Here is a 25,398-nt window from a genome sequence, read left to right as displayed (position 1 = left end):
GAATATGGAAATAGGGAATCTGACACAATAAGTGTAAATAAAAAAAAGTATTACTGAAGTTGATTACCTTCCATTTTAGTAACGAAAGGCCACAAGTAATGAGAATAAATGATCCTTATGAATTTTTAAGAGCTTCTGAAAAATTCCTGCACATTTAATTATTTATAAAAATAAAACAAACTGTGTTAATCTACACACAAAAGAGGCACAAAGTCTTGTGCATTTTTTCCTCACTTGTGCTCTCTGATACTGTAAAATTTATGTTCACGTTGTTTTTATTCCTTACCCACTGGAAAAATTATCCAAAGAAAGATTTTTTTACTACAATTCCAGTTTGTTTTGGTTTTTTACCTTGGTACCAGGCAGTCAGCTCTCTGAAGAGTGGTGGCATCCAGCTCAAAAAGGGTGGCAATGTCGTTTCCATGTGGGACAGAGACCAGAGTGAACATGATCTTCTCCCCAGCCTGCCTTCGCTTCCTTGATGTTGGAAGGTCTCCATCTCTCTGTTGAGGAGGTACAAGGTTATTTATTTTCTTCAGGTTCCTTACTAAATTCTCCAGTGTTATTCCTTCCTTGGACATCACTCAGAAAAAGGAGGTCAGGCCTGGAAATTATTATCAATAGTGGAAAGTCACATACTCCTGGGGAGGGGTAGCTTGATTGGGCACATCATTAAGGTAGTAGCACTCACAGAGTTATGGTCCCTTCCCTTGTGCCTTTATACCTATTCACAAAGTAGTCAGTTTGACCTTCCACATCTAATCCTAAACCAAACACAGAGAAGAAACAGAGCTGAGTCATGTAAATTCATAAAAACATACAAATGGCCACTAAATATACAAAAAATCTTTATCATCATTAAATGTCAGGGGAACACAAGTCACAAGCACAGTGACATACACCTCACAAGTGCCAGAACGGCTACTGTAAAAAGACAGGGTAATAAGTGAAGGAAAGGGCATCCTTGCACACTGTGGCTGGTAGTATAGACTGGTGCAGCCACCGTGGAAAATAGTATGGAGGCTCCTCAAAAAATTAAAAACCAAACTCCTGCATGACCCAGTAGTTCCTCCTACGGACACACACGCAAAGGAAATGAAACCACTGCCTCCAAAGGAGTTCTGTGCCTCGTGTTCACTGTGGTGGTAATCCCAACATCACATTGACACAGCCCATATGTCCATGGTGAATGGCCAGTAAAGAAATCTGTGGTACATACATAAGTACACAGAGGGTCCCCAACTTACAGTGGCTTCACTTACAAGTTTTCAACATTACGGTGGTGTGATACTGTACCTGGATTTTGAATTTCATTCTTTTCCCTGGCTGGCAATTTGCATGTTCTCACGATGCTGGGCACTTACAGGAGCCCCAGCTCCGGGTCGGCCACAAGATCATGAAATGTCAACAACAGATACCTACAGTGACCTGTGTGGTTCATTCATGGGACTGGGCACATCAGGAGTATTAAATGCATTTTTTTAACCTAAGATATTTTCAATGTACAGTGAGTTTTCCAGGATGTAGGTCCGCCAAAAGTCAAGAACATCTACACAACAAAATACTATTCAGCCTTTAAAAAGAGGGAGACACTACATTTGTGACAACAGAAATAAACCAAGGGGACATTAAGCCAAAATACTGTATGATCTCAGTTATATGTGAAGTCTAAAAAGGAAAAGAAAAGAAAAAAACTCAATATACAGAAACAGACACAACCAAGAACAGAATGGTAGCCCGGCACCATGGCTCACACCTATAATCCTACTTACTCAGGAGGCAGAGCTCAGGAGAATGGGGGTTCAAAGTCAGCCTGGGCAAAATACCCAAGAAAAAAAGAGCTAGCAGAGGTGCTCAAGTGGTAGAGTGCCTGCCTCACAAGCATGAGGCCCTGAATTCAAACCCCAGTACTGCCAAGAAAAAAAGAAAAAAGGTGATTACCAGGGGAGGGGTGGGGGAATAGGAAGTCAAGGGGTATAAAGTTTACAAAATTTCAGTTCTGTGGGATGAGTAAATCCTGAAGCAAAGGCATGGTATGAAGACTACACTTAATTATATTGTATTGTATGGTGGAAATGTATGGTAAACTGCAGGTCATTTACCACAAAAGGTAACTGTGTGAGACAATGGATGTGTTGATTTGCTTGACAATAATATGCATTTCACTATGTACATGTACACCAAAACATCATGTAATATACCATAAATATGTATGACATTTAAAAAGAGAGAAAAAGAAAGGGGGAAGAAAGAAGAAAGGAGCTTTGAGGGAGAGAGGAAAGGAAAGGGAAAAGGAAGAAAGGATGGAAGAAGAGAATAAAGGAAGACAGGAAGGAAGGCAGGTGGAGGAAAGAAAATAGTCAAAAGTGTTGCTTCGTGAATCTATACCATGAAGCTTAATAAGGAAGTCCCAATGTTCTTTATACTAAAATATGGGTGACATAGCAGCAGCTCTTCCTGGAGGCTCTGAAAGCTAATGATGACACAGAAGCGACACCGCTCCTGACTGTAAAAGCAAGAAGGCCTGAACAAGGTCCATGCCATCTTCTTTGAAAAGACCCCAAGGAAGACCATATGTAACTAAAATTCCTTTTCAACATGGAAAAACTGCGTGTTGAAACATCTGATGTTGAAGATCATAATATCTGGGATGAAGAAGAAGGCGGAGAAAGAGCAGAAAACTGGAGGAAAAAGTGGCAACTAAAAAAAAGAAAGAAAAGGGAGATTTGTTTTTAATTATATTGAGACAATAACAGGAAAACTTGGGGAGAAACACACAAGGATAATGACAGTTACAAAGAAGTACTACAAAAGAACTCTTTTTTGGATTTTGCAATGCTGTTGCTGTCAAAACACAGAATCACTAATACGATGAGTATTGTTAAAACACGTGAGAGGAGATTACCTTCAGAATGCACGAACACGAATTATGGATGACATCAGTCAGTTACAGAACTAACTCACAGGATTTTATGTAGGCAATGGGATTTTGACACGTATTAGTCCATTTTCTGTGCTGTAACAGAGCACTAGAGACTGGGTTTATTTTGCTCATGATTCTAGAGGCTAGAAGTCCAAGAACCTGGCACTGGTACCAGCCCTGAATCAAAACATGGTGGAGGGCATTGCTCTGAGAGGCAAGGCAAGTGGGCCAGAGAAAGCTTCCTTTCATCACAAGCCACTCCTGCAATGATCCAGGAATCCCTTATGAGGACAGGGTCCTCCAGCCTATCACTGCCCACAGGTCCCACCTGTCAACACTGCTGCTTGTGGACCAAGTTCCCAACACATGAAATTGAGGGACACATTCAAACCATAGCAGGGAAAAGTAGCTTAAGTCGAATATTGGAAAGGCACAATTAACATATGACCCTACCTAAGGGAAATAAAATCTTATCCATTACACTGAGCCATGTTTGAAGGAAGGCTTTGCTAACAGAAGATCAGTGTGTAACCTAAATAAATGGAGTCGATGAGCAAGGACTTTACCGTTTTTCTCACTATGGTCTGGTGTAGTGTAATAAATAAATATGCCTGTCTTCCTGGAAGAACGCCATATCCCTAAAAGGAATACGTCATCTTATTTCCTGACTGAGCTTCCTACACATCCACCTTCTCACTATAATTTAGTTTTTGATGTAGACATTCCTTCAAGGAAAATGCACTAAATGGCCCAGCTATTTAGATCTATTTAGCAATTGAAACATGACATATGGTTTATATATCAGTCATCTGTGAGTTCATTTAGCAGGGGTCAGTTCTCCATTCACTCCTTTTTTAGAATGGTGATGAAATAAATTTTCTAGACTTAAGAGATCAGAACTCGGCCCCCCGATGGCCCTCCTCCCTACTCTCCTTGGTAATATTTCCCTGTGGGGCCCAACCAGAGTAGTCTCTTTGGACACTCTCACCCTGCGACAATCTTTTCCCAACACACAAAAAACTTGCTAATTAGGGTTAATTAGAAAGGCCACTCTGAATTACTCACAGTGTTTAAGACCTGCAGTTTTATTTTAATTACATAGAACAAGTGGAATGCACAATTCTACCCTTAAATAGTTTCCACAGTCCCTAGAAAATAGCTTTAACAAATAGAAAAGTTCCATTTATAAATAGCATAACAACTCTGTGTGTGTGTGTGTGTGTGTGTGTGTGTGAATAAAAGCTTTCTAACATGTTTAGCTGTTTTTTACAATAGTGCTGTTGTCTTAAGCATTCTGTTTTTAATCACTCATACTCTGGTAATTTGCTTAAGAAAGGTACACAGCAGTGAGGCCCCAAGACACCTGTGTTGACTCCTCTGTGAATCACAGAATTCTCAGCAGAATGTCATATCACAATTCTGTTTTTGGGAGCCAGACGTTCTGTAAGAGGCGGTGTCTGTGCTCTCTGAGCTGGGCAGCGCAGGGCTGCTGTGTTTGCACTCACACCCGCCCCTACAGGTAGCCCTTATGTAACAACATCAGCTGCCTTTTAAAGCTGCTTCCTTAACAAATCTTCCTCCCAAAGTGCTACTTAACAGAACCCTTTCTTCTTTCTTTTCTTTAGTACCTTTCCACTGATGAAGACAGAGCAAAACCCAAGGAAATTGGGGGATCTTGTCACAGAACCCACTACTCAAAGAAATCTGAGGTTCTTTCAGAATCTGGCATCCCCATCCCCAAATTCCGCAGAACAGGATCTGCAAGTACATTTTCAGCACTTTCCTGGTTCCTAAGACATTTCTGGTTATGTATATAAATATACGTAGACCAGTGGCTCTTCAAAGAGGCAGGATTTGCCTCTCAGGGGACACTTGGCAATTTGTGGACACATCTTTAGCTGCCACACTGAAGCCTTAGGGCAATTAGTGCTGGCACTGGTGACAGGAGGCCACAGGTGTTCTAAACACCCCACTATGCAAAGCACAGCTTATGGGACCACAACAAAGAATCACCCAGCCCATGTGCCAGTGTGCAGAGGTGCGAAACCCCAGCATAAACAAAGATTCATCCTCAAAAAATCAGATCACAACTCACACAAAGTGAAATGTTAACATGGACAGTGTCATGGAGTATTCCAGAAAACTCCCCTTCACACAGACATTCGAAAAGACACAAATAATTACTGTCGATTCCCAGCTGTGCTTGACACGGTTCCAATGTTTACCAGGTCCTGGAGGATGTTGCACATTTGTAAGATTGGAAATAGTAGACTCCTTTGTAAAATAAATACAGCAATTTAGGTCTTAATGAGAGCTCTGACACACACAACCACATCTCTGTGCACCGTGCATTAACCTCTGAAGCTTCAGAAATGGAAGGCGACATTTTCATAAAGGTATCTAAATTACAGGAAAAATATTAACTGCGCATTAAATAGACAGGGGAAAATTAGGACAGAAAAAAATTGGTGTAGGCAGTGAATTCACTGTTCCTGGAACTCAGACCTCAGGTGGATGGCACTGTGGTTTGGGAAATAGATTTCTCAGTCCTCGGGATACTGATAAACTCTGACAGCTCCTTTGTTTTCTTCTTCAGACAGAAACATAATTATTGCTCTGAGGCAAATGGCCTATAAAATGAGAAGCCATATTGTTACGTTACCGTGCCACATTCACAGCTTTGTTTACTCTCAAGTTAGAGATTGTGAAGAGGGGAAATATTAAATCAAATGTCTCCAGAAGGATGTCTACCTGAGATGACAGATGACATCACTAATAACCCTCTTCAGCAAGTGCAGCCCCACCTGTCTGTGTGAAGTTAAAGTACTGCCAGTCAGAGCTGCTTAACCAGAGAGTACTCCCCTCACCTCTAGATGAGAATGAGAAATGGAAAGAAAAAGAAAAAAGCCATAAAGCAAACCAAAGGGGCTTGATTAGTACAGTGAACTTCACCATGGATTTATTACTTATTTCTCTTCCTGGTGCCACTCAGAAAACCCTCGTACTCTGCATTCTTCCCGTGCTCTGCCCAGAATGACCAGCAGCAGTGGTTGAAGAGAAGAGACCAGATGCAACTCAGCGGCGCACTGGGAGGCTCGGGGTGAAGCCCTTTACACATCTCCTTCAGAGTGTCCATGTATCTGAGCTCACTGGCATGAAGACAAGTCTGTATCCATTACACAGGTAAGGACACAGAGTTTCAGGAAGCTACCCAGTCTGAGGACACATCTGTTGTGTTGCTACAAGAAAGGCTCTTTTGGTCCTAAGCCACACAGAATATAATGAAAATATAGCTTGAGGAAAAGAAAAGTGGCCCTGACATGCAACCAGTGAACTCACAGCTAGGCCAGGGCATCATCACCTGACAAGGGTCATCCTGACCGAAATGGATCAGGACAAAAACAAGACCACTCCCTAACTGTGTCTGAAGACAGACAAAACAAGCATATTGTCCAGCTCACAAAAATGGCTGCATAATCCTCCTCACCCAGCTGACAAGAATGAACACAGCATCTTTAGCCTGCCATCTCTGTAGACAGAATTTATTAAGATGCCAATCGTATAACCACCTCTCTTCCTGACAGTATTCTTATCCACAGCAAAGCCTTACTTCCTTAGATTCCCCATAATCACCTGATGCCAGCCCAAATTCTCTAACAAGTTCTTAACACACTCTCACTGAGGTGCCTCAAGGTTTCCCACAGTATGTATGCATCTGCCCGCAATCAGTAGTAACCATTGTTCAGCTACATGTGCTCCTGGTGGTCTTTGGTTGGACGCCATTGACAAGCTTGTATTAAGAAGCAAGGAAACCATAGTTCATATTCAACTTTGAAACCTGGTTACTGGTAGCATTTGCCTAAATCATAGTAAAGTCAGAATCCAATAATCCTGGGGTAGCCACTGAAGTCCAAGGGTAGAAGAGTCCACCCAGCTTATAAAACTGAAACATAAATATGACTATGAGCCTGTATCTGTGCTCAGGTATGTCTTGACACAAGTAAGTTGTCGTTGGGCCAAACACCTGACACCTTCACTTCATGTCTACCACAACCCTGAAAATCAAGTGGAAAGAGAAATCAAAGAGGAACAAATCAGGTTCAGGAATTCTTACTGATTTTCCTCCCTCATGTAAAACCAAACACAAGGCTGTGGACCAATGCAAACCCAGTTGTTACTCTATTTAAACGTTCAACGCTTTGCATCATGGGGTAGAATTTTAGGTGGGGGTGGTTATTGGGTTTTTATTGTTACTTTAGATTGACACAATAATTGTACATATTCACAGGGTACAAAGTGATATTTCAGATATACATTGTGTAGTGGTGAAGTCAGGGTAATTATCATATACATTTCTGCAAACACTTATCATTTCCTTGTGGTAAGAACATTCACAGCACATTCTTCTGGCTGTGTTGCAATACACAATGCACAATCACTAACTATATTCACTATTTACTGAGCCATGTCAATGTCACACACCACTTCTTCACATCCATGGACTCGCCTTTCCCCTTTCCCTCAAGCCTCTGGGAACCACCATTCTATTCTCAACTTCTCTAAGATCAACCTTTTAGATTCTACATATAAATGAGATCATGTGGTATATGTCTCTCTGTGCATGGCTTATTTCACTTTACATAATGTCCTCCAGGTCCATCCATGTTTCCATAAATGGCATAATTTCATCTTTTTTATTGCTTAATAGTATTCCCTTGTATACATAAAGCATGTTTTCTTTATTCATTCATTTGTTGATGGAAATTTAAGTTGATCTCAAATGCTGTTAAGAATAGTCAGTGTACACAGGTTACTCCAGAGGCACCTGCACACCCATGTTTATTGCGGCACTATTCACAATAGCCAAGTTATGGAAACAGCCAAGATGCCCCACCACCGACGAATGGATTAAGAAAATGTGGTATCTATACACAATGGAATTTTATGCAGCCATGAAGAAGAACGAAATGTTATCATTCGCTGGTAAATGGATGGAACTGGAGAACATCATTCTGAGTGAGGTTAGCCTGACCCAAAAGACCAAAAATCATATGTTCTCCCTCATATGTGGACATTAGATCAAGGGCAAACACAACAAGGGGATTGGACTTTGAGCACATGATAAAAGCGAGAGCACACAAGGGAGGGGTGAGGATAGGTAAGACACCTAAAAAACTAGCTAGCATTTGTTGCCCTTAATGCAGAGAAACTAAAGCAGATACCTTAAAAGCAACTGAGGCCAATAGGAAAAGGGGAACAGGAACTAGAGAAAAGGTTAGATCAAAAAGAATTAACCTAAACACCCACGCACAGGAAATCAATGTGAGTCAATGCCCTGTATAGCTATCCTTATCTCAACCAGCAAAAACCCTTGTTCCTTCCTATTATTGCTTATACTCTCTCTACAACAAAATTAGAGATAAGAGCAAAATAGTTTCTGCTGGGTATTGGGGGGAGAGCGGGAGGGGGTGGAGTGGGTGGTAAGGGAGGGGGTGGGGGCAGGGGGGAGAAATGAACCAAGCCTTGTATGCACATATGAATAATAAAAGAAAAATGAAAAAAAAAAAAAAAGAATTAACCTAGAAGGTAACACACATGCCCAGGAAATCAATGTGAGTCAATGCCCTATATAGCTATCCTTATCTCAACCAGCAAAAACCCTTGTTCCTTCCTATTAAGCTTATACTCTCTCTACAACAAAATTAGAAATAAGGGCAAAATAGTCTCTGCTGGGTATTGAGGGGGTGGGGGGGAGAGGAAGGGGGCAGAGTGGGTGGTAAGGGAGGGGGTGGAGGCGGGGGGAGAAATGACCCAAGCCTTGTATGCACATATGAATAATAAAAGAAAAAAAAACCCCAAAAAAAAAATAGTCAGTGTATCTGTTCAACACACTGGTTGCATTCCTTTTGGATATATACCCAGTAGTGGGATTGCTGCATTGTGCTGTAGTCCAGTGAGGAACTTCCAGATTGTGTTCCTAATGACTATTTAACTATTCTTGGTTTTGTTTCATATTTTGTCAAGTTATAATCAATATAGTGGTGAGGTATACAGTGATGCTGCAATATGTACACCGTATGGAATGACTGAGGAAGCTAACACACACAGCCATCACCTTAAATACTTGGGAGTGTGCCTTAAACTTCTGAGTTTCTCATTGAATGAACTGTAAATATTTTCACAGAAATTGCATTCAAATTTGAGTGTGCTGCTTCTCCAGTATTATATTATAGAATATCAGAAAACTCAGTCACCTGAATTTAAAGCTTTTATCTCTCCAAAAATGGAACCTAATTTTTTTTTTAAATCCAAAAGGAATTATCAGTGCACTTGGTAAACCAAACCTAACCCTCTGGTCTGTCTCAGATGCCATCAGCCTTCAAGATTCTATGTGAACAACCTTGAGGTGACAGATGTCTTCCTGAACATCCGCTGCTGGATGTCTTATAACCTGCACTGTCTTTTTATTTTTTTCTCCAACTCAAAGAATCTCTCTCAGAATCCCTACTCTTCAAATCTGTTACTAAGTTTTCAATTTGTTCATATAAAACACAAGGGATTTGTTAAGAAAAAATTTTACTCACCACATTTTTTCCTTCATTTTGGGCATCTCGATAATCAGGATTAAGCTAAAAAAAAAAAGCAAAACTAGTTTTGAATTACTATCAATAACATATTAGCAAGATCAGTGATCCTTAACTCAAGGATCTCCACGACTAAGTTTCATATGTAAAAAGCTGAGGAAATACTAGGAGATGTTGCCATTTAAAACACTGCCACCAAACCCCAGTCAAACGAGACAAGTGCTAGAATGGTAAGAGTGTGGCCTTATTTAAAGCAGACATGGGACATCTTTGTAAGTGAGAGGTGACAGTCTCAGCCTCTCTGGGGAAGGGTTTAAGAGAGTACACCATTTAGCCTGCCATGAAAACAACCAGCAGTTGTTTTAAAAATAGATCAAAATAAAGTTTCAAGATGATTAACAATCGAGAGTGCTATACACACAAGGAACAAAAGAGGAATGACAGATGTCAGTTGACAAAAGAGGACCATTGAATCAGAAAGAGAAAGCACTCACCTTTGGGCATGGATGGTGGAGTTTGGGGTCATTTTGTGAGAAATACGAGTTCAGGGTATGCTGAGTGTTGATCCCGGCATTAGCCAGCTTGTCAAGAGTCCCTAACTTTAATTCCCACTCTCAAAAGGACAACTTAGATGTACTAAAATAACTAGTTGATAAGGCAATAGATTTATAAGGTGCTTTTCTAGAAAGAACAAGTTGTTCAGTTGCACTTAACTTTAATGTGATTCAACTGGTACAATATGAGGTAATTAAAGTTCGCATTTAAAATGTAAACTCACAAGTCTTTTCTAAGTGACATTTCGCTAGTAGTTCTAATTGCCACAACTAGCTTACCACTAAATACCAACGAAGATACTAGGGAAAAAAGAAAAGAAAAACAAAACAAAACAAAAGGAAAAATCTGTCTATCTCATTGAGAACAAGGGCTAAAAAGCAGCCTGGATTTCAAATCTTTGATGAATTGCTCTGATTATAAAGCAGACTGCTGTGGGGAGGAGGTGGTGTCCTCAGCCTTGTCTCTAGCTCCAGCTCATGTGAACGGAACTAAGAAGATACTTGTGGCCCCTACTACGCATTCTCTGACTCAGTGACCCAGGTAATTTTCCAAACAAAACCTGCACAGAGGGCTTCTTTATCACCAAGACGCAGTTGTCAGAACGGAGCAGAAAATCAGTTCTGCAGTCCACACTTCCACAGCTGGTGGCACTTTGTGATGAGAGGGGAAGATGCTGGAGGTGTGGCTCAAGAGGGAGAGCGCATGCCTAGCAAGCATGTAGCCTGAGTCCAAACCCCAGTACTGCAAAGAGAGAGACAGGGAGACAGAGAGAGAGGAAAGAGAAGGGCTCATGGGAGCTGCACACCGGGCTGGCATCACATGGCCACGTGGGAATAGAGAAGGAGTTGGCGGGGGAAGCAAGTGCCGCAGACAGAGCTCAGTGCGAAGAGCTAAACTGGCTGGAACCAGGGATCGTGCTGCCCATGTTCCCATGAGACTGCCCTGCAGCTGAAGGCATAGAACAGTGATTGAACTGCCACACCAGAGAATTTAACAAAATGAAACAAAGCCTCTACACAGAGAGCACTCATCCAAGGATGGTAAGGGAAGAAGGAAGGAGAAGCTAAGGGAACTACTGATGAAAAAGTATGTCAGAGCAAGGGAAGTTTTACCTCAGGTTCCTCCTGAATATTTCCTGACAGGATTTAGGAACTGGTCTGGCATACTTAAGAAATCACAAGTAACCATGGCCTGCATGTAGAGGCAACAAAATAACAACAGCTAAAAGGAAAATGTAAAGACAAAAGTACAATGACATACAAGTTAAAGACAGTGGAGCATGGAAGAGGCCCAACACTGAGTTCAGAGAGAGAGCAGAGAAGAAAGAGAAGGAAAGGGGGAGGGAGGGAAGAAGAAAGAAATGAAGAATTTAATATAAAAAGAAGTTGAGGATTTCAATAAAAATCAAGCATAAATACAAACTCAAAATCCACGTGGTCAGTAGTAAAAACATAGTGATGCTGGCAAATAAGTGTCATGGAGGAGAAGCAGTTGAACAGCTTTTCCTCAACATAGAGCACAGGTACTCAGAAACAAAAATTAAGAAAGAAATTTGCCCCAGAGGTCCACAGAAGGCACTGTCAGCTAATGGTCCACAGAAGGCACTGTCAGCTAACGGAGCAATCAGTGTACTGAAAAGGAAGACAGAATGAGTAGAACACAAACAATAATCAAAGACAACAGAAAGCAAAAATTTCCCCAGCTAAAGAAAATGTGCATGCAGAGGTTGCCCTCTTTCAGGAAAAACTCAACTAAAACAGACTGACACATTCATTCAAAATGATGAAGAGAAGGAAAGGCAGAATAGCGGTAAAGTCTAACATAGACTCAGAAATCAGGGTTTGATAAAACTGCATAAGCCACATGTGGTATATCCAGACAGTTGAGTACTACACAGCAGAAAACATGATGAGTTATAGATGCACACAACAGGGATGAATCCCAAAAACAATAACTGGAAGAACCCAAGCTCAGAAAAGAATATCCTGCACGATTCTATTTATATTAAATATAAGAACTTCAAAAACTAACTAAACCAAACCATGCTGACACAAATCAGAAAGTGGGTGGCATGTAAGGGAATGGAGTATATAGAAAGCAGAACCCTGTTAAGAGTCTCAGGAGAGCACCTTTCAGTTTGCAGAACAGATGAAAAGGTGGGAAGGAGGCAGGAATTGTCTATTGGTCCTAGGCCGGCATCTGACCCTGGTTTTCCTACACAGACTCCCACGACCTCAGACTCCCTAAATTCCCTCAGATTATGAGTCATGAAATTAGCTCCCAAACTGGATCAATGTGGCGTTTAGAGCCCAAGAGTGAAAGTTAGCTGGCCTGCTGTCAACTGATTTTCAATCAAGAAAACATAATTTTACTTGATAGTAAGGAATATTCTAGTATAGTCTAGAAGGGATTCATTTACCTACTTTAATCAAGTCTCACTATAGGTTTATTTTTTTATATCTCCTTGCAATTTGAATAATTTCAACTTTTCTTTCAACTTAAGAAAAGTCCATACTAAAATGTTAACTAAACTACATGGAGAAGATGCACATGTTTAACTACAGATGGAACTCAGCTGTCAAAGCTGTCATTTCTGTGCATCCATACTGAAAATTATAACATAGCTATAACTAAAATATGTACAGAAACCGGAATTAGCATACATAAGTCAAACATGAAATAATTCACGTTCTTTGAAATGTAGATCAAATGGTGCCCACAGAAAATGCTGGACTCTAATGTTCAGTTTTTACACACTTCATTCACTCAGATCACCCAGTTCATCCAGACCAGGATGAATGGGGAGCTAGAGTGCAGACTGCTCTACAAGGAAATACCATGGCTTAGGAAAGGTCGCCCAGCCCCCATGGAACCTGTAAAGTGAAAAAATCTCTGTGACTGAACTCTGAGTCAACAATTTTAAATATTTAAAATATTCATGGTTTGGGGTGGCCATACTAAAGATGGGGTCAGTCGGCTAAGTTAGCCTCATCTATGTCTCTCAACCTGAAACATACTTTTTAAATAATTAACACAGAGCAATTACTTCTGTAAATTCAATAATGTATAAATAATAATAATAATAGTGAGGAATGGATGGGAGAGGAGGAGGAAAAGCCACCCAAGTAAGTCTTTGGTCACACAAGTTCACCAGCATTAACTGTGAAAGATCAAATAAATTCACATTGCAAAGTGTACTGGTCCTTCCCTCTGTAAATAAAGCAACAGCAGTAATTATTAAAGTGATGAGATTAAGAATGAATAGGAAAAATATTTAAAGAAGGGAGAAAAGCATATGGTCATGTGGAGGTTCCTGAATCTTTTAGGGCTCTGAAGGAAATATTTCCTTATGCTAAAAAGTGAGTTAGAAATCTGGCATTGGAGAGACAGTTAATATGCTCTTTAATCATTTATTCAATAAATATTAATGGAGCATTATAGCATGTGGTATTTTAGAAAACACAAAGAAAATATGGTCCCTGACCACCGACCTTATGATCTAGGAGAAAAAATAAGGACATATACAGCCAGCTATAATGCAAAACAGAATGCAACCAGAGACGTAAGGCAGAAATGAATAATTTATAAATAATATAGGTCAGAAGAAGGAGGGATCTGTGGTAGACAAATTTATTCAAGAATTACTTATGGAGAATAATGTTGAGATTAGCCTTGAAGGGTGCGTAGAATTTTAACTGGCAGAGAAGAAGACAGGCAGTGCTGAGGAGTGACTGCCATACATGTGAGGAAATGGGCCTTACTTCCAGGAGACCATAAATATTATTTATAGGATACATTTCATATGCCTGTAATGGTTCATTCATTCAACTTCACAATTAAACTATATGAAAGAATTCTTAACCCCACCTTATCATGAGGCACCTGGGCCCAGCAGGTGAAGAACTTTATGTACCGTGACACCTTAAGTGGCAGGGTAACAGTCCAAAGCTATAGCCTGAGTTACTAGCACATGGTGCTTCTCTCCTGCTTCCATATGGTAGAGTGGTATGATCCAAAATGGGAAGGAAGACCAGTCCAAACCAATGGGGACCTTAAACTGAGACCAAGATAAAAACATGGATGGATATATAATCAATTTCATGCACACACACAGACACACATGTAATCAGTAGATCTGAATGTACAAGCTGAGAGACAAAAATGTTTATGATTACTCAAGCTTTTAACCCTGCACTAAGAAAACCACTGTTTTGTGGGGAAACAATTCAACCATAGAAATACTAAGATTATATGGAAATGGGATATCCAAGATAGACTGGTGGCCTACTGCAGCCATAGAAGTGGATAACAGAGAACGAATTTAAAGACCCACTACCAACATTTGAAGATAGTCTTTATTCAAATGGCTGAAGAGGAACAGAAAGAAGTTAGAGATACTCTTAAAGTGGTAGAGAGAGAGAGAGAAAGGAACACCATAAACATTTAGGCAATGAAAATCACAATTGTGCCAAAATCAGGAAAAGACACCTGACATCCACAGAATAGCAAGAGGGCAACTGGAAGCTTGTAAGCCCACACATGCTCCACACGTGCACATTTCCTTTCTAAAATACATTGCTTTTGTTTGTTTGTTTGTTTGTTATTGTACTGGGAATTTGAACTCAGAGCCTACACCTGGAGCTACTCCACTACCCTTTTTTGGATGGGTTTTTTTCAAGATAGGGTCTCAAAAACTATTTGCCCAGACTGACTTCAAACCGCAATCCTCCTGATCTCTGCCTCCTGAGTAGCTAGGATTACAGGCCTGAGCCACCAGCACCCAGCTGTAAACTACATTTATTTAGCAGATACATAAAACATTAAAATTGCACATGTTGATGGGTAACATGATGTTTTCATATTATGTGTGTGTGTGTGTATATATATATATAATATATACACTATATATATAAAACATATACACTATATATATATAAAACATATACACTATATATATATATATACATATATAGTGCAATATTTAAATCAGGTTAAACATATTTAGGTCCTCAAACGTTATCATTTCTTTCTGGTAAAAACCTTCAAAATCACTCTTTCGAGTTTTTTGAAATGTACAGTATATTACTGTCATTCTATAGTCACCCTACTGTACAAAAGCTCCCGTAACTCATCTCTTTCTCACTATAACTTGGTACCCATCCATCAACCTTTCCCCATGGCTCTTCCTGCTCTCCCCACCTCTGGGGACCACCATTCTACTCTCAAACTCTATGAGATAAGCTTTATCTTAGATCCCACAGACGAGTGAGGTCAGGAAGTTGTAGAAAAAATTTCTTCTTTGTAATGAAATGGCTTTTATTATATATAATATTTAAGCCATAAAATCATCATTTAAAAATAATATAGCTGTATCTTTCTCTTTCCAATGACTTACATTTCCGGGCCAATCTATTATTCTGATATGAGTCTGGTAAAGAGAAGATAGAGAAAAACCTTAAATGGTGTGTCTATGTGCCAGACACAATTTATATTTTAATACAGAATATTACATTCGATAAAGAACTAAACATAGAGATATTTAAAACTACAGTCTTATTATTTCTAGCCTACTCTAACATATAGGTTCTTTAGTACCAAGTTTTTAATTAAACCCTAAGGGTTTTAAATACTTAGGAAATAAGTGTTTACTGCCATCTGGTGGAAGTTTTGCCTATCTACAAACAAATAAGCTGGTCCTCTTTAAAAGGGCAGTATGAAATCTTTAACAAATAAAATTGCATTGCTTGATATATTCCGTTGTGGAAAGGATTATCAAAAGTTATTGCTTTAATAATTACCAAAGTAAGAAAATGAAGAAAGCAGACCGGAAAGGGTGATGCTTGATTTTTAACTCTTCCATGATTGTGGGAGAATGACTTATTGAGGTGCAGTATCATCCTACTCAATGTGATGAAATTACTTTCTCCCCACTGACATAGCTGTGAACTTAGTTCAGCCCCCAACATAACAGGAATAAAAAATCAAGGACAGCACGCCAATGAGCATGCTGATGGCTACGTTGTGTATTAAACTCTCAAAAATAAATACACGTTTGCTTACCTTCTCCTCATACCACCTAATGCACGCATGCCTCTCAGAGACCAATGTGACAGTGAGAGAGCCAGATACAGCATAGTCTGCACCGTCTCATAGGCCAAGTATCTATACTATAGGATTTGTTTTATTCTCAGGTTTCTAGCATTACATATTTCTTAAAAATCAGTCTGCATTACATGATGTATACTGCTGGAGATCCTTACATTGAATAAGGGTCCATCTCTAAACCTTGATTTCCTTTAGAATTTTTCAGAATAAAACCTACATAGTGTTATACTTCTGTATACTCCCCAATGTTTTCCACAAGTCACTAAAAAAGTGGTATTCTTAAATAGCTTGTAGTCATGTGTTTTGAGTTTATAATGAAACTACAGAATCTCCAACATTTGACATGGTCTGATTTCCTTTGAATGGCTGCCTCTTCATTTCTATACAAACAATAGACTTCTTACATTTTTCTGAATAACTTAACTAACCAGTGCAGTGTTGGTTAAAACAGAGTATCATGATAAGGCACTATATTTAGAAATAAATTATATAGGTTTTTTTCTTATTTGTGCTTAAATTTAATGTTCCATCCCTTAAAGTTACTGTGAGATTTAGCATAGTCAGCTACACGTTAATAATTTAAATATCACACAAAACCAGTTGTCTCAGATATGTATGTAAGAAGAAGAAATTGCAAAATACATATATATGTAGATATATACATAGATATCTATATAGGTATCTATATATCCCAGTGATAGAGTTAACATAATTCTCCTCTAGACTGTGAAAGAATGTGAAGTTTTCAGGATAAAACACCAGTGTTAACCCCTTTTATTCTTCACAATGTCAGAACAGTGTTTCATCCTAGGAGGAACTGAATAAACGCAGTGTCTTCAGTGTAAGGCAGATGGGGTTTCTCAGCTTACACTCCTGACACTTTGAACCAGGTGATTCTTGGTTGTGGGGTGCCCTCTGCACCGTAGGATGTTTAGCGGCCTCTGCCCACTAGGTGCCAGTCCCTCTCCTCAAGCAGACACTAAAATGCCCCAGACACCTACACCAGCGGTCCAGATGAAGCAGCACAAGACTACCACGCAGCCCTAACACTGCCATTAGGCTGCATTTTCTACTTGAAGCAAAATAAATAACCTCTCTAGGCTGGGATTTTCTTTCCTGCAAAGTGAAACTATTGGATTTATGACAATTCTAGTTCCTATGATTCACCTACTCAATTATTCAATATGTGCTGAATGCAAATTGATTTTCCAACACTGCCACACACAAGGTGTTCAGTAGTGAGCAGGGCAGTGCCTCTTCATGGACAGTAAAATAGTCACTGTATAGGAGGTTCACACCAGGCACCAGGAACAAACACGTAAGCAACTACCCACTGTGATTGATCCAGAGAAATGACGCAAGCTTTTCCTTCATGACTTCCCATTTCAGATTTCTGAAATATCTCAACAGGTTTATGGACAGTAACTATGCTATTCCAAATCAAAGTGTTTTAAAATTCTAAACTGCTCAGTGAAGTCTAACTACTCTACATCATAAAACCACAGATTAAGTTACCATGAATAGAGCTTCAGTTAACTTCTTCTGTTGTTATTCAAAAGAACCTTCATTTCTTCTCTAGAAAAATACTTTTAAATATTAACACAGAATTGTGTATTTGTGGGATACAGTGTGATCTATATGCATGTATACATATACACATACATATATAATGATCAGATTCACATAATTGGTATTTTTAAAGAAAATTTTATCAAAGGAACTAGAAAAACAAAAGCAATGAATGTTGAAATATTCTAATAATCCAAGACACGAATGGCCTTTTCAGCTCTCCTTGTAGATAAGCATTTATTACCTTTTACTCAATTGAGTAAGAGTAATCAGGTCCAAAATCTGTATTCGTGTTATGAGAGTGACTGGCTGCCTGTGTGTTAGGTCTACTTGTGAACTGTGCATCAGATTTCATTTGGAAAGAGTTTTAATGTCTTCAACAGGCAGTATTTCTTAAGTCAAAGCATGGCAAGTAATTTTTTCCAAATAAACAGCTTAAATAACTTAACTTTGGCCCTCTGAACTTTGTCCCATGGAGGCACCTGACAAGCATCAGCTCCTGTGGCAACGTAATCACTTCTGTTTCCTTTCGTCCTCCCGTACAGACGTGGAGTCTTGTGACATTTACTAAATACCTTTATGGACAAGGTGCTGTATGCTCTCTATCGGCTTTAATTCCAGAATAATCCCATATAACATAGATTATCACCTTGTTTACACACAAGGGGACTCAGGCTCAGAGAGGTTGAGTCCCCTCAACCTCTCAGAGAGGCTCAGAGAGGTTAAATATTTGCTTAAAGTCAGGAAGACTGCTCACAGGGTTTTGCCACTATTCTCAGTTCTCATTGCCCCACTGGCCAATGTAAACAGGAATAAACTTGAAGGCAGCTCAAAAATCATTTAACCTACTTTTCCAGGAATGTCCAAAGCACATTAATGTTTTAAATGTTGTGTTGAGGGTGGAAAGCACCTGGTTTTCTCCTCTGGTGGTTACTTTTGTTCAATGCACAAACAGTACAATACCAGCCCATCTTATATTTAAAATGTGTTTTATAAAAATCACCAAAAAGGACTTTTGATTTCCCTCTAACTCCTGCTCTGTTTCTCCTCTTTCACAGCCATGCTGGGAGAACTCACTCTGCACTCACTTTTACTTTCTGGCTTCTTCCTCACTCCTCACTCCTGGATTCCAGTAAAAATGCTCTAGGTAAAGTCACAAGGGTGGCATCCTCACCACACAGGCGCTGCAAGCAGATTTTGTTCCTGATCTTTCTCATAGTGCTCTCCCTCCTTTTCGAAACACTCTCGTCCTGCTTTCAGCCCTTGATTTTCCTGTGCTTTTCTGTTTCTCAAGCCCCAACCCTTAAAAGTTAATGTTCTTTGGGCTCCATCTTCAAACATCTCACCTCTCACACCTCCTGATGACCTTGTCTGTGCTGATAAGAAACAGTCTACTTTGTCAGTCCTTGCCCAATCCCCAAAGTTCTAGAAATTGGGAGCCCTGTGCCTACTAGACATTTCCACCTGGACATTTTATAGGCACTTCTAATTAAATCAAAATTAAATTAATTATTTCCCTCATCAACTTGGCACCTCTTCCCTTTCCTCCAAATGGGTGAGTGACATGCCAGTTCTCCAAAGCTGAAATTCTCTCCTTAATCTCTGCCATTCAGTGGATTAACATGTCAATGGTTTTGCCTACTGAAAATGTCATCACCCTTCCCCTCATCATTACCAATGCTGCACCCGTGGTTCAAGTCCCCACCATTCCACAAATGCATCATCCTTCTGTCTCCTATGTGCCTTCCTGCCTCTCCTTCCATCTCTTCTACTCACTTCACAAAGGCTCCCAGGCAGCACCATCCACTAGAACTCAGCCCTGATTGATGGAAAAGTCCTCACCTGTGCTATCCTGAATGGGTGATTATTAAGCAAATCGAAATGTGGTTCTATTGCTTACTTTTAATAATACTAACTTTAACAGCCGACATGTGGCAGTGTAAACACAAGCTTCTTTATAAAATTCCTCTGACTTTAAAGATACAACATATTCTCCTTAATTTCACAGATATGCTCTGAACATTTCCGATCTTATCACTCCTCCCACCTTAGAGCACCACTTCCAAACTCACACATTCTATGCATAAGCATACAATACCAGTGCAGATGAATAGAGTGTGTGACACCACACTCCTCCCTGCTCGTGTACAGCTGAACTCACTTACCTGAACACCCTGTCTCCTCCCTCCACCTACTCATCCACCATGCAGCGCCTCCTGAAGCATCCTCAGCATTCCTTGCACCTCCTGGTCCCTCTGACAAATGAGTGCTATACTGTGCCGCCTTCCTGTGACATGCCACTATCTATATTGTGTCACACAACTACCACCAGCACTTGGTGAGACTGACGTTTAGTGATGCCATTGGTTCCTACCAAAGGTTTCAAATAGCTCATTAATTCTGACATCTAGGTACCATGGATAAACTGCTTCAAACTTCATTCCTATTACTAATTTCAGCAAATACAAATTCTCATTCAAAACCTGCCTTTTTTTCAGTACTAGGGATCAAATTCGGGGTCCCGCTGCACGTACTCTGAGATTTAAGCCATGTCCCCAGTCCTTTTGTTTGTATTTTGTTTTCGAAATATGGTCTTGTTAACTATGCCTGGGATGGTCTTAAACTTGGCATCCTATAGGACTGCATCAAACTAAAGATCTTCTGTACAGCAAAGGAAACAGTCACCAAACTCAAGAGACAGCTCACAGAATGGGAGAAAATCTTTGCCAGCTACTCATCCAATAAGGGACTAATATCCACAATCTTCAGGGAACTCAAAAAATCTCAGCCCCCAAAGAATCAAAACCCTGAAAAAATGGGTACATGAATTAAACAGGGAATTCTCAAAGGTGTTCAACTTCCCTGGTTACATAAGAGATGCAAGTCAAAACAACAGATTTCATCTCACCCCAGTTAGAATGGCCATAATTAAGGGTAATAACAACAACAAATGCGGGCAAGGATGTGACAAACAGGAACACAATACACTGCTGGTGGGACTGCAGATTAGTACAACCACTATGGAAAGCAGTATGGAGCGTCCTCAAAAAACTAAAGATAGAACTGCATATGATCCAGTGATACCGCTCCTGGGCATCTACCCAAAGGAATGTAAGTCAGGATACAACAGAGACACCTGTACACCAATGTTCATCGTAGCACTATTCATAATAGCCAAATTTTAGAAACAACCCAGGTGCCCTACAATTGATGAATGGATTGAGAAATTGTGATACTTATACACAATGCAGTATTAGCCATAAGGAATAAAGACTTGTGGTTTGAAGGTAAATGGATGCAATTGGAGGACATCATGTTAAATGAAGTAAGCCAGGATCAAAACACAAAAGCTGCATGTTTTCTCTCATATGTGGAAGATAAATCCAATGATAAACATGTAAACAAAAACAAACATGATCATATACAAACGCAGATGCAGAACATGTCTGTAACAGTAGAACTACTCTATGGAACTTGGGGTAAGAGGGAAAAGAAAAGTAAATGATAAAGTATCAGTAATATCACATAACATAATATGTGAAGGTAGAGGATATAAGGATATGTATTGAAAGATGTTGAAAATGGGGGGGCAGATAACATGGTAAGGGAGAGTAATGGAATGGTTTAACGGACCAAAGTAAAGTGCATCCATAGTGGGTATACACTGAGACACCCCTTTGAACATCAACTTAAATATTAATAACAAAAACCAGGACTGTAAAATAGATGCAGTGGAAGGGGGGGCACTAGTAGGAAGGCGGAGGGCAAAGGAAAGAGATTAAGGCAGGGTATATGGTAGATGGATTCATATACCTATATGAAGCAGAACTAAGAAACCTCTTGCAATTGCTTTAAGTGGGGTGGCGAGAGGGCTGAGGGGGAGAGACAATGGGGGCAATGTAATGTACAATATAAGGCTAATCAGAATTGTCACTACAATTCCCTGAACCCCCTCCCCCATACAGTGAATATATCCTAATAAAAAAATTACTTAAAAAGAAAGTCTTGCCATCTTAACTCCTCTGTCTTCTACATAGCTGGGACCACAGGCATGAACCGCCACACCTACCTCTCTGTTCAAAATCTTAAAGCAAAAGGAACTGTTACTCAATAATCCCTTTCACAACCCCTTCCTGGAGCTTTTACATGGCACATGTAAGATCTAGACTCTCCACATCCCTGCCTGTGTCTCCTTGACAACTTCTATAGGGTTATCTTCTTCATTCCCTTCCAATCGGTGTCTATTACTGTCTTTGAGAACCAGGAAAAAGTTAACCCTATTTGAGAACCTTCTTCAACTAATCTCACTCTGACTTAATGCCACCAACACACATAACTAGACCTGTCTGATCCTGCTGGTGTTCATGGTCATTCATTATATGCTGTATTCTTAACCAGGAAGAAATTCTCTGTTCTCCTTCCTGTACCTGCAGCACTGTTCACCCCAAGGAGTGTTTGTCAGGCATAGACACATGTATTAAACATCCTATGTGATCTTAATGGTGATGCTTGCTGTTTTCATGGGTTCCAAAACTCAGTATTCCCAACTCCTGCATTTTCAGCATCAAAATATCTTGTTTTTTAAAAGAGTATCTAGATACTAAAGGAAAAAACTAAAATATTGAGACAAACAAAAACCAGGGAGCTTTTTCCTACCTAAGAGGAGGTGTATAGGCTGCTAAAACAAGCAATGCTAGGAAGTTACAGCTCAAATGGTGTATCTCCCCATGCTGCCTTGCTGACAAGAACAAGTTTTTAAATGAAAGACCCAGCATTTTTAAAGCAAAGCAATGAGAGGATAGTCTAAGTGACTATCAGAGAGGCTTACCACCTGCTTCCCAACTGGGTTATCTTCTTCATTCTTTTTTATCAAGTAACAGGGACTAGAGTCACCATGATCTGACCATACCTCAAGACTCTTTCATATCAGGAGGACAAGCACCCTAGGACACAAGTTTGCCAGGAACTTGTCTGAACTTAGTTGATGTATAAAATGTAACCCCAACTTATAAACTAATATTTCCAAGCTATGATGTCTACCTTGATGTTAGAATACTATGCAGAAGCACCTGTTCTGATACTAGTTAAAATCAATAGAAATGGATCCTAAGCTTTCATTTTTCTCATGTGTATTTAATGCTTAATTTTCCTTTTCCTACCTTTGCTATAAAAAAGATGTTATCCAAAGAAATAAAGGTCAAAGGGAAGGTCCAAATACACTGACTTCTTCATGGACAAAGTAGCACTTGGTATTTAAAGCCCTGTTCTTTAGAGACAGATGAACAGATGGTCCTTCCCATCTGTTTCAGGGAATGAAGTGTTTTCCATTTCCCTGTTTTTAATTAATTGATATGTGTGTATATATATATATATATACTGAGGCCTTGGATCTTCACCAAAGTTGAGGTATAATTTAATTCTTAATAATCTAATCATTTGAATGTAACAAATGATACTAGTTCTAACTGCAGTAATAATAATTACAAACATCGTATCAGTCTTCTACAAAATGTCAGTAGCTACAGAAGCCATTAGCAGGTGAGTGTGGGAAACAAGCCACTAACATAGGCTCCAAGGGACTTCGATCCTAGTGAGGCTTTCCTAAGCCTTAAACAAGGTTCCCTAACTTCTCAAAAGAGTTACTTACAGCATTTCTGGTATAAATGGCCCATGAACTGCAAAGCCTTATTCCGTTTAGTTGAGCAGTAAATAGTGGGCCAGGTATTTACGAAAACAAGAATAATCCCTGTTCAGCCCATAATAAAATTAATCATGCTGACATCAGTTCCTGGCGCTTACCTTAAGCCACACACTGTGCCTAGCACTCTACTGCATGTAAGGCTCTTAGAAAATTAACTCAATACTTGATTATCCTCATTTTCGAAAGAAAGGAAGTGGAGCTGAGAGAGATTAATTGGCTCAAATAGTCTTCCAAATGCCTCTCACGCACAAACCCCGAAATTCCTTTCTTCCCATCGCTGAGATTGGCTTCTTTACATTACTCACTTAAAACATGGTAATTAATGCTTTCTCAGGGCCAGGAATGCTCAGGTGTCCGCACCCTGGTGATGTGGGAAATCGTCCCTTCCTCAGAAAGCATACAGTCTATAGGCAGACGGTCACTAAAACACATGCCCAAGCTGGATGATGACTGCTGTGAAGACTGTGGGAGAGGGGAAGAGTGGGGGGATTGGTGAAACACTAGCCCATAGGGAGGAGGGGTGGAGGGGGGAAGGAGGTGGAATTGGCTCCTAGTGTATGACACATGGTCACATTTATGGAACCTGGAAGACCCTCCTGCTCCAGCACCTGTCCCTGTCCCTCATCAGTGCTCCAACCCCACTTCCTTCCTTACCCTTCCTCACATGCAAAGCCAGAATTTACATAAGAAATAGTACAAAGTGTAAGACCAAATTCTGGTTCAGAGTCTCAAAGGAAATTCTAAATTAAAAAAGCAGAAACAGTAGAGGAGAGCAAGACGAACAGATTTTTTTTCACAATCTAAAAAAATTGTTTCTAAGTGATTTTTAAATTAGATAACCAAACTTTAAGCCATTTCTAAGACTTTTTTTGTGGTACTTGGGGTGGAACTCAGGGCTTCATGCTAGCTAAGCAGGAGCTCTACCACTTGATCCCCTCCACCAGCCCTTTTCTGTATGGGTATTCTCAAGAAGGGCCTCAGGAACTCTTTGCCGGGCTGGCTGCAAACTGTGAGTCTCCTGATCTCTGCCTCCTGAGTAGTTAGGATTACAGTCATGAGCCACAGGCACCCAGCTCATTTCTAAGACTTTTTGATTTATTTCTACCCACCCTTTATTATACCTAATTGTCAATGTGCTTTTAGTAGAAAAAGAAAGTCCTTAATATGGTTCTACCATTTTTTATTGACAGCTTCAGTTCAGTGTATCAGGAAGAAGACCCCTTCCTCTCTAGTGGTTTGAATGATAAAACTGCCACTAATGGAAGAGTGACTAATGAATACATAATGGGCACTATCTGAGCTACAAGCATCAACAATGAGCAGATAGTGTCTCTAATGCAGACATCCTGAGAGAGTGAAGTGGAATGATTTAGACCATATCATATACACATGAGAACTGATGTCCCAGGCCACTTGACCTTATAGGAAATCCACTGCAGAGTTTTGTTACTGTTGTTGTGGCTTTGATTTTTAAAACTCTCTGACTAACACCTACACTTTAAAATAATCTATATGGCAGACGAGAACATTACAGGCAATAATTAAATTTCTGTAACAGTTATACAATGTCTTTTGAAGAAACCAGTTACCTAGTTCACTACTTCAGAGTCAGAGGCATAAAAGCACTGTATCCAAGTCTTACCTCTGCAGCTAGATAGTTCCCAGTTGCAAGATGCTTAAATCTGAACAAGCTGTTCCATTGTCCTGCACCCCCACGGCATGGGTCATGATGAACCACCTATAGACAAAGAGTAATGACAATAATGGCAAAATGGTATTCATGTCCCAGGAAACAAATGACAACAGTATACACAGAGTGCCTCTTGTATTTGACCTGTCAAACCTAGCATGTTTCCTTGAGGCCACAATGTGGCAGAAGAAAATTCCCCATGAGTGAGCAGGAGACATGTAAAACTTTATGTATTCATGATGCTCATGCCTTCCACCTGCAAATACTGCCT

At 39.9% G+C, this 25,398-nt stretch overlaps 2 protein-coding genes across 12 annotated transcripts in view; both read right to left on the bottom strand.

Moving 5' to 3' along the window:
- Itpr2 (inositol 1,4,5-trisphosphate receptor type 2) overlaps window positions 1–25,398 on the bottom strand; it is an 842,075-nt gene that overhangs the window by 291,650 nt on the left and 525,027 nt on the right. The gene's annotated exons all lie outside the window — the stretch shown is intronic.
- Window positions 1–25,398, bottom strand: part of LOC109687063 (inositol 1,4,5-trisphosphate-gated calcium channel ITPR2-like) — a 147,639-nt gene that overhangs the window by 51,371 nt on the left and 70,870 nt on the right. For 3 of the 4 annotated variants that reach the window (XM_074075823.1, XM_074075825.1, XM_074075826.1), the window contains 3 exons: window positions 25,080–25,175; window positions 9,508–9,552; window positions 352–503 (listed from right to left, as the gene is read on the bottom strand). In XM_074075823.1, coding sequence (XP_073931924.1) covers window positions 352–503; window positions 9,508–9,552; window positions 25,080–25,175 — 293 coding nt within the window. The remainder of the gene's footprint in view (window positions 1–351; window positions 504–9,507; window positions 9,553–25,079; window positions 25,176–25,398) is intronic. The other variant, XM_074075824.1, reaches the window with a different exon arrangement.

Source organism: Castor canadensis, chromosome 6 (assembly GCF_047511655.1).
Source record: "Castor canadensis chromosome 6, mCasCan1.hap1v2, whole genome shotgun sequence".
NCBI classification, from domain to species: Eukaryota; Metazoa; Chordata; class Mammalia; order Rodentia; family Castoridae; genus Castor; species Castor canadensis.
This window is presented reverse-complemented; position numbering and strand designations above follow the sequence as displayed.